The sequence below is a fragment of the Nicotiana tabacum genome, chromosome 4 (genome assembly GCF_000715075.1).
Source record: "Nicotiana tabacum cultivar K326 chromosome 4, ASM71507v2, whole genome shotgun sequence".
NCBI lineage: Eukaryota > Viridiplantae > Streptophyta > Magnoliopsida > Solanales > Solanaceae > Nicotiana > Nicotiana tabacum.
Genome location: NC_134083.1, coordinates 126,028,159 through 126,044,447, shown reverse-complemented (window position 1 = coordinate 126,044,447; position 16,289 = coordinate 126,028,159). Strand labels below are relative to the sequence as shown.

The 16,289-nt window shown below is 36.6% G+C and overlaps 1 protein-coding gene across 1 annotated transcript; it reads left to right on the top strand.

Moving 5' to 3' along the window:
- Window positions 1-9,892: 9,892 nt before the first annotated feature.
- LOC142180106 (uncharacterized) lies at window positions 9,893-10,915 on the top strand. The gene has a single exon (XM_075251033.1). It carries the CDS (start codon window positions 9,893-9,895, stop codon window positions 10,913-10,915), a length of 1,023 nt encoding a protein of 340 aa, XP_075107134.1.
- The last annotated feature ends 5,374 nt before the right edge of the window (window positions 10,916-16,289 follow it).

Genomic DNA, 16,289 nt, shown 5'->3' with positions numbered 1-16,289 from the left:
ATACCGCGTAACTTTGGATTCAAAGAGAGCTGGTTCAACAAGAACACTTTGACACTCTTCTTCTTAATCTTCTAGGTGCTCTTCTTTTAGTTATTCGTGTCATTAATAAGATTTGTTTATTGTATATAATAATGGAAGCGACACGTAGCGAGGACTCATAAAACCGACTCCAACTTACTTGAAATTACAGTATAGTTATTATAGTCGTCGTTGATTAATTGTTTCCTTCCTCCTCTTGCCAACACGATGCATGCCATACATTGTTGGGATTTTAAGCTTGTGTAGCTTAAAGAGGGTGAATGAAAAATGGAGGAAAAATGAAATATTTGAGTTTCCCTCCTTGGCAAAGGGACATTGTCCCATATTGGAGGAAGAAAAGACTTTTGATGGGTATATATATAATTGCTCTTCTTCTAGATCTTAAAGAATTAAGAAGAAGGCAAGTCTCGCGCCGTTGTCATCGTCGCTCGCTCCGCTCGGCTTCGGCTTCGGATCCGTCTTCGATTTCGGATTCGGATTTGGTCAAAGATCGATTGATTGATTAATCTTTTTGGATAAAATTCCTTTTAATTATTTAATTAATTAATTAATAATTAACGAAAAATTCAATCCGGAATAACCCATGAACCGCGACCCGATCCGGTCAGGCCCGTTTTCTTTCCCGGATTATTTTAAATCCATTTTTCCGCAATATTTCAAACAACACTGTTCTAACAGTCATGGCTGTTTCTGAAAGGTTGCAAACCTTTTCAGAATCAATGCCAGCAATCTTTCCTTACGAAATTTTCTGAGCTTCTTCTTCTTCTTCTTTTTCTGCACAAAAAATCCAGTGTGTTTTACAGCCTTCGAGTGTCTCGCTGTTCACCGGCGTTTGGTATCAACACTCCGGTGAATTAAATCGTTCTATCCTGGGAGGATATATTCCAGCACCTCGGGTACTTGAGGGGAATAATTTTCTTAAGGACACACTGTGTATTCAGTGGGCTCGATTTATTCCTATACTGTTTTTTTTTTCTAAAATTTATTTCGTTAAATAAGTATTACTAACTTTCTGTTTTGTTTATATATTTCAGAAAGTTTAATTATTTATTACAGCAATACAGAAAAATAACAATCTTAAGAAAATTATATTTATTATATTCTGTATTTTGTTTGTGGAGATTAAAACCTGTGTGATTTTTTACTCCTTATAAATTTTACTATTCTGATTTGAAGATATAAAAAACTTCATCAGAGTATTGAAATTCATAAAACGATTTGAAGAACATAAAAACTTCATCGTTTTCTGTGAAACAGTATATAAAAAACTTCGGTTTTATTTATTATACATACTGTTTTTTGTTAATAACAGTATTGTTTACTGTTCTGGTTTTGCCATTAATTGAATTATTCTGTTATTTACAGTGAGAAATGGCAATTGATAACGAAAATTCTTCTGCAACTATTGCGGCAACGACGATAGCCTCGTCAAGCCGGACTGCTGTTCCACCGGCAGAGAAACGGAAAAATTTTCCGGAGCCAACTTCAAAGGATGGCAGCAAAGGGTGTTCTTCTGGCTTTCCACACTTGGTATGCGAAAATTCACTAGTGAAGAACCTCCAGTGCCTGCTACGGACATGCTGGACAACGAGATATTCATGATTGTTGAGGCGTGGAAGCAGGCAGATTTTCTTTGCAAAGGCTATACCTTAAGCACTTTAGAGGATGACTTGTACAATGTGTACAGTGCGATGAATACTTCGAAAGAATTATGGGACGCACTTGAGAAGAAGTACAAGACTGAAGATGCATGCTTGAAGAAGTTCATGGTTGCCAAGTTTCTAAACTATAAAATGATAGACAGCAAAACTGTTAGAACCCAAGTTCAGGAGCTTCAACTTATTTTTTATGACCTTATTGCTGAAGTTATGGTCGTGAATGAAGCATTTCAAGTGGTTGCAATGATTGAAAAATTGCCTCCTTCGTGGAGAGATTTCAAGAACTATTTTAAGCACAAGCGCAAAGAAATAAAGTTGGAAGATCTTGTGATTCGTCTCAAGATTGAATAAGACAACAAAACGGCCGAGAAGAAGTCTCGTGAAAATTCAACGATCATGGGAGCTAATATCGTTGAGGAGACTGCTCCAAAAAGTAAGAAGAGAAAGAGGTCTTCTGGACAGACTAAGGAGCAGAACAAAAAGAAATTCAAGGGCAGCTGCTACAATTGTGGAAAAATCGGTCACAAAGCCCCTGATTGTCGTCTCCCGAAAAAGTATAAGAAGAAGGGACAGGCCAACATAGTGGAGAAGAATGATGACATTGATGATCTGTGTGCAATGCTTTCGGAATGCAACCTAGTTGAAAATCCGAAGAAGTGGTGGATTGACTCTGGTGCCACTCGACATGTTTGTGCTGTCAAGGAAGCATTTGCGCCTTACTCTACTGCTGGTCCCGAAGAAGAGCTTTCCATGGGAAATACTACAACAGCCAAGATTGAAGGTTATGGGAAGATATTCCTGAAGATGACTTTCGGCAAGGTGTTAACGCTCAACAACGTTCTTCATGTTCCTATTATTAGGAAGAATTTAGTTTCTACTTCTTTGCTTGTTAAGAATGGATTCAAATGTGTATTTGTTTCTGATAAAGTTGTTGTAAGCAAAAATGAAATGTATGTTGGAAAAGGCTATCTCACAGAGGGCCTCTTCAAACTAAATGTAATGGTTGTTGACAATATGAAAAAAAATTCAGCTTCTTCCTATTTATTGGAGTCAAATGATTTATGGCATATTCGTTTAGGACATGTCAATTACAAAACCTTGCGGAAGTTAATTAATTTAGAAGTATTGCCCAAATTCGAGTGTAATAAATCAAAATGTCAAATATGTGTTGAGTCTAAGTTTGTAAAACATCCTTATAAGTCTATTGAAAGGAATTCAAATCCTTTAAACTTAATTCATACTGACATTTGTGATATGAAGTCGACACCATCTCGAGGTGGGAAAAAGTATTTTATTACTTTTATTGACTACTGCACTCGATATTGTTATGTTTATTTGCTTAATAGTAGGGATGAAGCAATTGAACTATTTAAGCAATACAAGAATGAAGTGGAGAATCAATTGAATAAAAAGATCAAAATGATTAGAAGTGATCGGGGTGGAGAATATGAATTTCCATTTGCAGAAATATGTTCGGAATATGGAATTATCCATCAAACTACTGCACCTTACACACCTCAATCCAATGGAATTGCGGAAAGAAAAAATCGAACATTAAAGGAAATGATGAATTCTATATTAATAAGTTCTGGATTACCGCAGAGTTTGTGGGGCGAAGCTATCCTTACAGCTAACCGAATACTCAACAGAGTACCCCACAGCAAAACGCAATCTATTCCATATGAAAAATGGAAAGGAAGAAAACTCAACTTGAAATATTTCAAAGTGTGAGGGTGTCTAGCAAAGGTACAAGTTCCTTTACCTAAAAGGGTTAAAATCGGACCAAAAACTTTTGATTGCATTTTCATTGGATATGCTACAAACAGTAAAGCGTGTCGGGTTTTGGTTCATAAATTCGATAATCCCGAAATTCACGTTAATACGGTAATAGAATCAGATAATGCTGAATTCTTTGAAAGCATCTATCCGTATAAAACTGAATGTGAGTTGTTAAGTGAAAGACCTAAACGATCTCGGGAAGAACCAAAGAAAAATACTCCAAGTATAGAAGATCCAAGGCATAGCAAACGTCAAAGAACATTTACTTCCTTTGGACCAGATTTTGTGACATTCTTGCTTGAAAATGAGCCTCAAACTTTTAAAGCAGCTATGTCATCTTCTGATTCAGAATTTTGGAAAGAGGCAGTCAATAGTGAGATTCAATCAATTTTGGATAACCATACATGGGAATTGGTAGATCTTCCTCTGGGAAATAAGCCTTTAGGTTCGAAATGGATCTTTAAACGGAAAGTGAAAGCTGATGGCACTATTGACAAATATAAGGCAAGACTTGTTATCAAACGTTATAGACAAAAGGAAGGCCTTGATTACTTTGACACTTACTCGCTAGTAATGAGGATAACATCTATTAGAGTGTTAGTGGCACTAGCGGCCGTGTATGGTCTTGAAATCCATCAAATGGATGTTAAAACATCTTTCTTAAATGGAGAATTAGAGGAAGAGATTTACATGGAACAACCTGAGGGTTTTGTGGTTCCTAGTAAAGAAAAGAAAGTGTGCAAACTTGTTAAGTCTCTTTATGGACTTAAACAAGCACCCAAATAATGGCATGCCAAATTTAACCAAACAATGTTGGCAAGTGGGTTTAAAATCAATGAGTGCGACAAATGTGTTTACATTAAAAATACTCCAGGTCATGAAGTCATTGTTTGTTTATATGTTGATGACATGTTGATAATGAGCAAAAACATGGCAGATATAAATGCTACTAAGCGCATGTTGGCTAGCAAATTCGATATGAAAGACTTAGGAGTTACTGATGTGATCTTAGGAATCAGAATTCACAAGACTCCACAAGGTCTAGCATTATCACAGTCTCACTACATTGAAAAAGTACTTGACAAGTTCAAGTATTTGGATTTCAAAATTGCCAAGACTCCAATTGACGTGAGTTATGCACTTCAAAAGAATGAAGGTGAAAGTGACTCACAACTAGACTATGCAAGAGTATTGGGAAGTTTGATGTATATCATGAATTGTACGTGACCAGATATAGCATGTGCTATTAGTAAACTGAGTCAGTTTACAAGTAATCCCAATCACATACATTGGATGGCAATGAAACGAGTTTTGGGGTATCTCAAACATACCCAAAATTACGCTTTGCATTATAAAAAATATCCCTCCGTGATCGAGGGATATAGTGATGCAAATTGGATCACTGGATCATCTGAAGTTAAATCCACGAGTGGATATGTTTTCACAATTTGGGGTGGAGCAGTATCTTGGAAATCATCCAAACAAACATGCATCGCTCGTTCTACAATGGAATCTGAATTCATAGCTTTAGATAAGGCCGGTGAAGAAGCTGAATGGCTCCGGAATTTCTTGGAAAATATTCAATTTTGGCCCAAACCTTTGGCACCTATTTGTATACATTGTGATAGTCAAGCGGCAATACGCAGGGCAGGGAGCGTTATGTATAACGAAAAATCTCGTCATATACAACGGAGACACAATACCGTTAGACATCTACTCTCTAGTGGTGTTATCACAATTGACTATGTAAAGTCAAGAGATAACGTATCAGATCCACTTACAAAAGGCCTATCTAGAGAGGCAGTTGAAAGATCATCAAAGGGAATGGGGTTAAGGTCTAGGTCAAGTCATCATGGCGGTAACTCTATGTAGCAGACTGGAGATCCCACGAGCTAGGTTCAAAGAGATCAAACAAAGTTATGAATGACGGTTCAACATTGTCAAATAACTCAACCCATTCTCGTGATGAAGACAATGTTCAGAAATCGAGGTAAAGCATTAAGGCTTTTTGATGAGTCAACAAAGCTTAACGGATTTTTAATGATTTGCTAAGTCTAGTAGAAAATGATCAGATAGTGTGTCTATAGGATTACACGTTTAGAAATTACATATGTGAGTGTGAAGTGTAAGCCGCTTCAAGGGGAATGAAAGTAAAGGCCCATTCTCTAAGCACTCATGAAACTAGGCGGTGTTCATGGCTGAAACGAACACAACCGTGAGAACTATAGATGGTTAAGGATTGATTGTGTGACTTATGTTGTCTAGGTATACAACAAAGCTCGACGGTTCAAAGATATCAAATCTACCGATTGACCGAGTATATCCGATATAAGTTCACTACGAAAAGTTCAAAGAGAAACCTACTTATCCAGATGCAATTAATTCTTGCATGTAAAACACACACGCGTCCGTGCATTCCTTTAATTTTTAGCCATTCCCCATTTATGTGGGGGATTGTTGGGATTTTAAGCTTGTGTAGCTTAAAGAGAGTGAATGAGAAATTGAGAGAAAATGAAATATTTGAGTTTTCCTCCTTGGCAAAGGGACATTGTCCCATATTGGAGGAATAAAAGGATTTTGATGGGTATATATATAATTGCTCTTCTTCTAGCTTTTAAAGAGTTAAGAAGAAGGCAAGTCTCGTGCCGTCGTCGTCGTCACTCGCTCGGCTTCAGATTCGGATTTGGTCAAAGATCGATTGATTGATTAATCTTTTTGGACAAAATTCCTTTCAATTATTTAATTAATTAATTAAATAATTAACGAAAAATTCAATCTGGAATAACCCATGACTCGCGACCCGGTCCGGTCAGGCCCATTTTCTTTCCCAGATTATTTTAAATCCATTTTCCCGCAATATTTCAAACAACACTGTTCCAACAGCCATGGCTGTTTCTGAAAGGTGGCAAACCTTTTCAAAAACAATGCCAACAATCTTTCCTTACGAAATTTTCTCAGCTTCTTCTTCTTCTTCTTCTGCACAAAAAATCCAGTGTGTTTTATAGTCTTCGAGTGGCTCGCTGTTCACCAGCGTTTGGTACCAACACTCCGGTTAGTTAAATCGTTCTATCCTGGGAGGATATATTCCAGCACCTCGGGTACTTGAGGGGAATAATTTCCTTAAGGACACACTGTGTATTCAGTGGGCTCGATTTATTCCTATACTGTTTTTTTTTTCAGAATTTATTTCGTTAAATAAGTATTACTAACTTTCTGTTTTGTTTATATATTTCAGAAAGTTTAATTGTTTATTATAGCAATACAGAAAAATAACATACATTTGGTTTTTTTTAAGATGGAAAGTAATTTATAAATGATTCGCTTGTGAGCTAAAACTTGATACTTAAATTAGCTGAACTGCTAGATGAGATATTTTTTCACTATTCTTAAATCTGTTAAGTTGATTAGTGCAAAAATTTTAATTCTTAATTGATTCAAAGTCAAAATAATTTATATTTTAATTCATTTTCTATTTAACCTGATTACCTAAGATAATTTTTATAAATATAAGTTACTACCCCAATGGTACCTACGTGTATGGAAATCCAGTATCACGTGCCAAAAAATGAATAAGCTTGTGTATGCACTATTGAAGATTTATAACTGCAATATTATTACTTTACTCAAAAAGACAATCTACGCCAAATTGAATTTGTGCTCAGTGACATCAATTTTTTTAGTTTTACTTTTAACAATTCACTCATCATAATGCCATAGGAAGCTTTAAGTTAATAATTGACTAAGATTTGACTTTTGAATAAACGAGTTCGGAATCGGGATTTAAAGGTTCCAATAGGTGCGTATGATGATTTTTTTGGTGTATGTTGGGGTTGAGTATCGGATCACCCGGGAGCATTTCGGCGCTTATTATGGAAAGTTAACATTTTTAAAGTTAAAGGATTTCTTAAGTTTGATTTGAAGTGGACTTTGGTGTTATCGATGTATCCGTTTGAGGTTCTGAGCCTTTAGAATAAAATTGTGCGTTACACAGCTTTTCTAAACTTAACAATAAACAACAACAACAACCCAGTGTAATCCCACAAGTAGGGTATGGGGAGGGTAGAGTGTATACAAACCTTACCCCTTCCTTTAAGAAGGCAGAGAAGTTTTTTCTGGTAGACCCTCGGCTCAGGAACTGATCCGACTACATGAACCGATTCAAAACCCCAATTTCAATTCCATTACACTAATTCATCCAATGATCCATCTCTGCAAACAAATCAATTGAACCAAGTTTAAACATGGTCAAGATCTAGTCGCCAATGACCTAATGTTCAAGGCATTAACAAACTAAGATTCCGGATTGAATCTCAATTACAACACTCAGCGGGTCTGAGTTAACCAGAAGCTCTAACCTTAGTAGGCAGGTTTATCTAGCTACCGCATAGAGACTATCACCGAGGCTGAATTTTTGAGACATAGTATAGGTATATATGTGAAAAACTACTAATAAATTTGGAACCAGTAACTCTAGCTCAAAAGAACACTCTTAACACCCCACAAAAAATGGGCGGATCTGCATGCTGGCTAGTACAAGCAAACCAACAAGGTTGCAACTTGCAACACAAACCATATTTAAAAAATTTTGAAATTTAAATATATTAGGTCAACTCGTATTATCATATTTCACATCAACTTAAAATTCTGGATCCATCTGTCTCTGTAAACAACGAAACAAAACCTAGCTTCCCTCACTATACACAAAAATCCATACACCAAACCAAACACAAACACCGATAACTAAATGCAATTAAATTGAGATAAGTAGATACTGAATACATTGATGTGCCTGAAAAATACACACAGTACAGGTGAAAAAAGAAGAGCATATCTGAAGAGAAAAGCTTACTCTTGATAGGCGGAGAGAACGAAGACGGATATCTGGGACTTTCTATTTTCTTCTTTTAACTTATCTTCTAATTGTCAAAGACAACTTTCTGTATTACACAATCTTTGTAGTCTAACCATTTATAGCAGGTAAGTTACTATTTTGACCAGGTTTTTGCTCAATCATATTCTTTTTCAGCTTTTCATAATCTTGTCATATAAATTTGTAATGAGAATTAAGTTGAAGCTTTATCAGAAGCTTACGATCTCTGTATTGGAGGCGAGTGCATTGAGATGTTGCAGCAGACATCTGCTGTCCCCATAGTTGTTTCTTATGTGAAGGTTGGAAATATGTGATTGATCTCTCTCTAAAACACACACACGCTCTCTCTCTCTCTCTGTCTCTCTCTCTCGCATCCTGAGCAAAAAGAACTTATATTAACCACCTTTAAGTCAGGAAAATGCCACAGGCAGAATCTAATCTTCTAAAAGGATAGGCAAGGAAAAGGAAAAAAGGAAGAAGAGAAGACAAAGAAATGCTCTCAAAGTAGTTACGCAGAAAAGGAAAGCCAAGAGCTCAAAGAACAAGAACTGGTGGAAGGTACTTCCAAGGCACCTGTTGTAACAAATCAGAGAAAGGGTGGTCAGGACCTCAGTATTTCTGCACCCCTAGACCCCCCTATTATGATCCAAAACACTTTTCAGCAGTTATCCCAAGAACAAGGCAATAAAGAGGAAGCCCCCTCCCAAAAAGATTTGCATCATGACACATTGGCGGGGAATCTGATACAAAGCAATGTGGCCTTATCAAACAGACAAATTGATAAAGTAAGTAGTCAACAACCACACTTATCCGATGAAGAGGAAGTAGTGGCTGACAGTTTACCAATTGCCTCTACTCTTGAAGGGGATAATCAAACCGATGAAATAGCAAATCAAATCAAGGAAGATGTAGATAGAGGTGGACTCTCACCTAGAGGAACTCCTTTAGCAAAGAAAAAATCTTTCAAAACTTACCCTCCTTCCACTCCTGTTACCAGGGGCAGGGGGAAAACTAACAAAAATAGCCAATCCTAAGTATTCCAATGATTAGCACAATCATATGGAATATTAGGGGTGTAGAGTCAAAAGGAGCTTTTGACAGAATGATAAAACTCACTAGAAGGCACAAAGTTAGTTTTGTTGCTCTACAAGAACCTTTCATACACAGTTCTCAATTAGACAACTACAAAAGAACACTGGGAATGCAAGGGGCTATTGCTAATCGCAATGAAAAAATCTGATATTTGTGGGATTCTAATTACACTTGCACTGAGATATGCAATTACAAACAGCAGCTTACACTTTCTATTAAATACAATACCACTCTTGAGGCTCACTGGATGACCATTGTATATGCAAAATCTTCATCTAGAAGGAGGAAGAAGCTATAAGATAGCCTAGAACAAATTAATAACGAAATTCAAGGACCATGATCTATATTTGGTGAATTTAACTGTATTATGAATACCTCTAAAAAGGATGGAGGCAGACCTCATAGATTGAGCAAAAGTTTGGATTTCATTAATTGTAAGAATGAATGCAGTATGATGGATGCTGGTTATTCTGGTAATGATTTTACATGGACTAATAACAGAAGAAAGAGGAAAATGATAAGAGAGAGACTAGACAAAGTATTCTATAATGATGAATGGTCTGCGACTTTCCCTTTTGTCAATGTTAGATACCTTCCTAGAACAGGATCTGATCATAATATGCTTCTTATGACCTGTTCAATTCAAGACACTCCCCCCATTAAATATTTTAAGTTTCTGAACTTTTGGACAGAGAAAAATGACTTTCAAAAAATTATGCAAGACTCGTGGGATGAAGAGGTTACTGGAAATCGTATGTGGATAATGCAGCAAAAACTGAAGAGATTAGCTAGTTCACTCAGTTACTGGTCTAGAAACATAATTGGTAACGTGTTTGATAAAATCAAGGATCTAGAGGATAAAGTGGAAGCTATGGAGGCAGCTTATGGGGAAGACAATAGTAACACTAACAAAATTATCCTGAAAAAACTCTTTGTTGAGCAGATTACCTGGATTAAAAAGCAAAATAATATTCTCAAAAAAAAGGCTAGAGTGAAATGGGAACTGGATGGTGATAGTAACACAAAGTATTTTCATAGTACTATTAGACAAAGAAGGAAGAAGTCTTACCTCCATAGAATAAAAAATGAGGAAGGTAACTGGATTCAGGGTAATATGCAAATATCTGAAGCTGCTATTCAATATTTCAGCAACTTATTCACCCAGTCAGTGCAAGAGTCAGATTTTAGCATATTGAACAAGATTGATAATCACATCACTGAGGAGGATAACATTTTTCTCACTAATATACCAACTACTGAAGAGGTTAAGGAGGTTATTTTCTCACTCAACCCCAACAGTGCAGCAGGTCCTGATGGTTTCAATGGGTGCTTCTACCACTCATGTTGGGACATTATATCCAATGATGTGGTGAATATGATTCAGGCTTTTTTTGAAGGCCAAAGGATGTCTAGATTCTACACTAGCACTTGCTTAGTACTTATTCCAAAAGTGGAGTCCCCTAGTTTCTTTTCCTAACTCAGACCAATCAGTCTCAGCAATTTCTCCAATAAGATAGTGTCTAAGACTGTCACAAATAGAATCTTTTTAATGCTGCCTAAGATCATTTCAGAAAACCAATCAGGTTTCATGAAAGGAAGGCTCATAACTGAGAATATCCTCTTAATTATTAAGGACATTGGTAAGAAAAATATTGGAGGGAGTATGGTTATCAAATTGGACATGGCTAAAGCATATGACAAGCTTTCTTGGAAGTTTCTCTTTGCTACAATGAGAAAAATGAGTTTTTCAGATGATTTCATTAATATCATTTATAGGTTAGTGGCTGATGTCTGGTACTCTACACTAATTAATGGTACTAGACAAGTCTTCTTTCACTCCACTAGAGGTTTGAGACAACGTGATCCACTATCCCTTTCTCTATTCATCATAGCTGCTGAGGTTCTCTCAAGATCCCTTAACAGTCTACACAATAAGGAAGGGTATGTGGGATTCTCAATGAACAAAAATGGCCCTCAAATTAACCATCTATGTTATGCAGATGACTTAGTCATCTTCTCCTCTAGGAATAAGAGGTCAGTGAAGATGATAATGAAGAAGTTGCAAAAGTATGAACAAGCTTCAGGACAAGAAATTAGTAAAGAAAAGAGCTTTTTTCTCACTCATACGCACACTCCTCAATCCAGAAAAGATAGAATTCAGAGAGTGACTAGTTTCAAACACCAACACTTTCCACTAAAATATTTGGGGTGCCCTATCTATTGTGGTAGAAAGAAGATCAGTTTCTTCACAGACATGGCTACTAAATTTCTCTACAAAATCCAAGGATGGCAGGGTAATCTTTTATCAGTAGGAGGAAGGGCCACCCTGATCAAACACGTTCTTCAGTTACAGTCACTATACATAATGGTTGCTATATCCCCTCCAAATACCATCCTCAAACAATTAGAAAAGTATTTTGCGGACTTCTTTTGGAGAAACAATGATACCAAGAAAATATTTCACTGGAGTGCTTGGAATAAACTGTGCTTTCCTACTAGTGAGGGAGGAGCAGGTTTCAGGAGTTCAGTGGATATTACTAAGGCCTTTACAGCCAAGAGGTGGTGGAGGTTGAGATCACAAGACAACCTTTGGTCTAAGTTTATGCTAAGCAAATACAGTCAGAGGAGTCACCCTATGGCAAAAAAGAAGCAGCCTAGAGATTCTAGCAGCTGGAAAGAACTTATGGATATTAAGGATAAAGTTGACTCTCATATTTTGTGGAGAATACATGTAGGAGATTTATATTTTTGGTGGGATAACTGGAGTGGGCTGGGCTACCTAGCCTCCTAACTACAAATTCACAATCCTGGTACCCTTCTGGTAGAGGATTGCATTATCGATGGAAATTGGATCCTTAATCTCATTAGTCAAATAGTTCCAGTTACTATTTTACAACACATCAAGTATGTGAAGATTGAGATTAATCAGGAGAAGGATAAGGCTATCTGGAAACCTTCTACTAATGGTTTATTTTCAATCTCCTCAGCCTTTGAACTACTCAGATAAAGAAGGGAGCAACAATAAATCTGGAAATAAACTTGGATCAAGCATATCCCTTTCAAGATATCTTTCTCACTTTGGAGGATTTGGATGAAGAAGATCTCACTTGATGATATTATACTCAAGTTTGGGCTTACTATTATTTATGAATGCTCATGTTGCAGACAACCTCATGCAGAAATAATTGAACATCTTTTTCACACTAGTGAAAAGGCCAAACAAATATGGTCTTTTTTTTCCACAGCTTTGGGATTTACATCAGACTCTCCTACTCTACGAATGAGACTTTTCACTTGGAACAACTTCAATTCTACCAATTTCTATATTAGTGCTCTGAGTCACTTTGCTCTGGTTTATATTTTTTGGGAAATATGGAAAGCTAGATGTGAAGTTAGATTTGGAAGAGGATTTCCTCATGTGGAAAGAATTTGTGAGGAAATTCTTTTTCATCTGAAAATCCATTTAAAGAAGATTGGTGCTCCAATTGACTTAAAATAGAATTGGCATATCTTATGTAATACTCTAGACAACACCAGACCTATGTTAACTATTGTACCAATTAGTTAAAAAAAACCTCCACTTAATTGGTTAAAAGTTAATACAGACGGTAGTAGTAACTCAACTAACCAAACTGCTGGTATTAGAGGTATTGTGAGGGATAGAAATGGAGATTTGATTATGGATTTTGCTAAAAAAAAAAAAACTCCATTTCTGCACTAATAATCAAGCTGAGGTGCAACCAGCCTTATTTGCAGTTAATTGGTGCAATCAACAAGCTCACAATAACATTATTTTGGAAATGGACTCATTGCTTGTGGTAAATTTGCTAACTGACATGAATGTTATTCCATGGGAATTAGCTCAATGGGTGGAGGAGATTAAACAAGGTCTACAAACCCATCATTTCAAAATTCAACACTGCTTTAGAGAAGCAAATATTGTGGCAGATGTTCTAGCAAAAATTGGGAATAACTTATTAGATGGTACTACTGTCTTGTTTGATGAATGGAAAGACCTCCCTAAGAAGGATAGAGGATGCTCCAGAATGGATCAAAATCAAATTTCTAATTTCAGAATTAGGAAAAAGCACAAGAATGGAACTTCCTGAAGCTATGTTTTTACACATCGGTAATAGGGAGTTGTGTTCCCTCATTTTTTGAAAGCTTCACTGTTTATTCCTAGCTAATCTGACACTAAGATCAGCTTATTTATTTGATGATCAATATGGGAATGACCTTACATCATGTAATATTTTGCTAACTTTACGGTTAGGAATACCTAACTTACTTGTTGTAGAAAGAGAGGTAAGGTTTTATGTTCCCCGTATCCATGTATTTCCTTTTTGGATTCTAATATACAAGTTGGGGTCAACCTAAACACCCCGTGATGATTACTAAAAAAACCACCTTTAAGTCAGTGGGAAGGATGACGTTAATGTGTGGTGATGGGACTAATGATGTTGGAGCTCTAAAGCAGGTATTACATCGTTTTTACTTTAATAAATTTGTTTTTGTTTTCAAATGGGTGTAGTAACCTGTGAAAATTCTGTTAGACCTTCAAAAAATAAAAAATTTAAATATATTGGAGGCTACTTTAGCACCTTGATCCATGGCAGGAAAAGAGCCCCATTTATCTTATGCTTAGGTACAAGCTGGTATGGTGTGGGTAATTATCCTTTAGGTGTGCATCCAAGTTTTTCAGCAAGTTTTATGTATCTTGAAAGATCCACATGGATTACCCATACTTAGTGTAACACTTGTTTGACATGAGCACATCTAGAAAAATGAAGTGTCCGTCTGCCCATGTTATAAAAGGTGTGATCTGCCATAGCCTAGATACTTCGTGATACATAACAAAAAGATTGATCCTCCTTTTTTTTTGTGACTACTTTTTCCGATATTTCGAGACTCGTGGGATTTGCTTCTTTCAGGCACATGTGGGAATAGCTATTCTTAATGCAATACTGTAGACAATAAATTGCGTCGAGAAAATAAATCAAGACCGAAAATATTACAACAATCGTAGTAATTTATTTCAAATATTTGAGTGTTACAATATCTATAAATCCTCTGATTTTACTTTTCAACAGTAAATAAAAGAGCCTTCGAGCTTAATCTTGAATTTTATTTTATTTTAATCCAAGTGCTTGAGGTGTGATCTTGATCTTGACATATTTTTAATCCAAGAGCTTTCAGCTTGTTCTTGAATCTTCGTCTTGATCTTTTTAATCCTTATAACACTTGAATGTTTGTAGCTTTTAGAGAAATGTGCAGCATTTGATCCACGAGCTCCCTCTTGCTTCTTGTTATAACTTTTGGTATCTTTTGAGTTATGAATACCACTATTTATAGTTGTGGGAGGGAAGAGTTTTGATAAGAACAAACTCTTTCTGACCAATCAAATTGAAGTGTGACAAGGCCGCATTTGATTGGCCAGAACATGTCTCTTGCACATGTGGCACGGTTTCATTGGCCTTTTAATTTGGCTTGGCATGCTTTGTCATTTTGACACATGGCACGATCCTATTGGCTCTTTCGTTTGACTTGGCGTGCTACATCATTTGACACGTGGCACCAAATTGGGCCTCTTGGAAGATGGCATCTTGGGCTTAATGAGGTGGGCTTATCATTTTTTTAATACAATTTACGCCATTAGGAGGCGTAGTCCTTATATTACTCTCCAAAAATTACAGCATAACAGAGGAGGGCATCAACCTAGCCTCTGTTCAAATCCCTGTAATAATAACCATGGTCGTATACAAGTACAAAGATCCACAATCTAAGTTATAAACACTCATATGATCCTATACAAGATTAGTACCTTTGTACATCCAATTTATCCAACTTATAATAACATGTTCCTCCTTTGCTTATGTCTTATTGAAGCCATTTGAGCTTTGTCCATCAAATAGGGTCCAGTGGCACACATGGGCAAATCTCTAGGATTGAGAAAAATGGATCCATTCTCCTCAATGCCCCATTTAGCAAGAGCATCTGCTACTTGATTAGCTTCTCGAAAACAATGTTGGATCTCAAAATTCACATGTTGAAGGAGTTGTTTAGTATCCAAAATTATATCATGCATTTGCCATGCTAAGCTTGTGTTCCCTTTAATCATATTGATTACTACTAAAGAGTCACATTCAAGGACGATGTTTTGGAAACCTCGTGAAATACACCACTTCATCCCCAGCCATGCTGCCTTTGCCTCCGCCAAAGTGCAACCGCCCCTTCCCATGTTATATGCAAAAGCCAATATCAAATTGCCTTCAAAGTCTCTAATAATACCTCCAGCCCCCATAACCCCTTCCCCATTCCGACTTCCATCGGTATTTATTTTCACCCATGTTCGAGAGAGGTTTTATCCACTTAACAACAAAGCATTCAATCTTGTGGGCGAGTGAAAGAACTTGATCGCAGATGCCAAACCAGTGCCCAGGCCACTCCTTGCTGCAATGGTGTTTAGATATGGACCATATTAAATGGTTTAGAATTTGATACTTTACTCTAGCCCTAGAAACTCTAGTATCTCCATACCTTGATGCACATCTTGCCTTCCAAATTTCCCAACAAATTGCAATAGGAGTTATTCTCAATAATTCTTGATGTATAATATTTTTGGGCTTAATTGACCACCATCTAATAAACATACCTTTGATGGGGATAGATTCCCACCTTATATTCAAAGGAGTTCCAAATGTATTCCACAAGTCCCTTGCAAGTTCACCAGCCATAAATGTATGTTGAATTGTTTCACCTTGTGAAACTCTACAAAAACAACACTTAGAGACATAGTTCATGCTAAATTTGATCATAACCTCATCAAAGGGCAACTTCTTCATCAACAATCT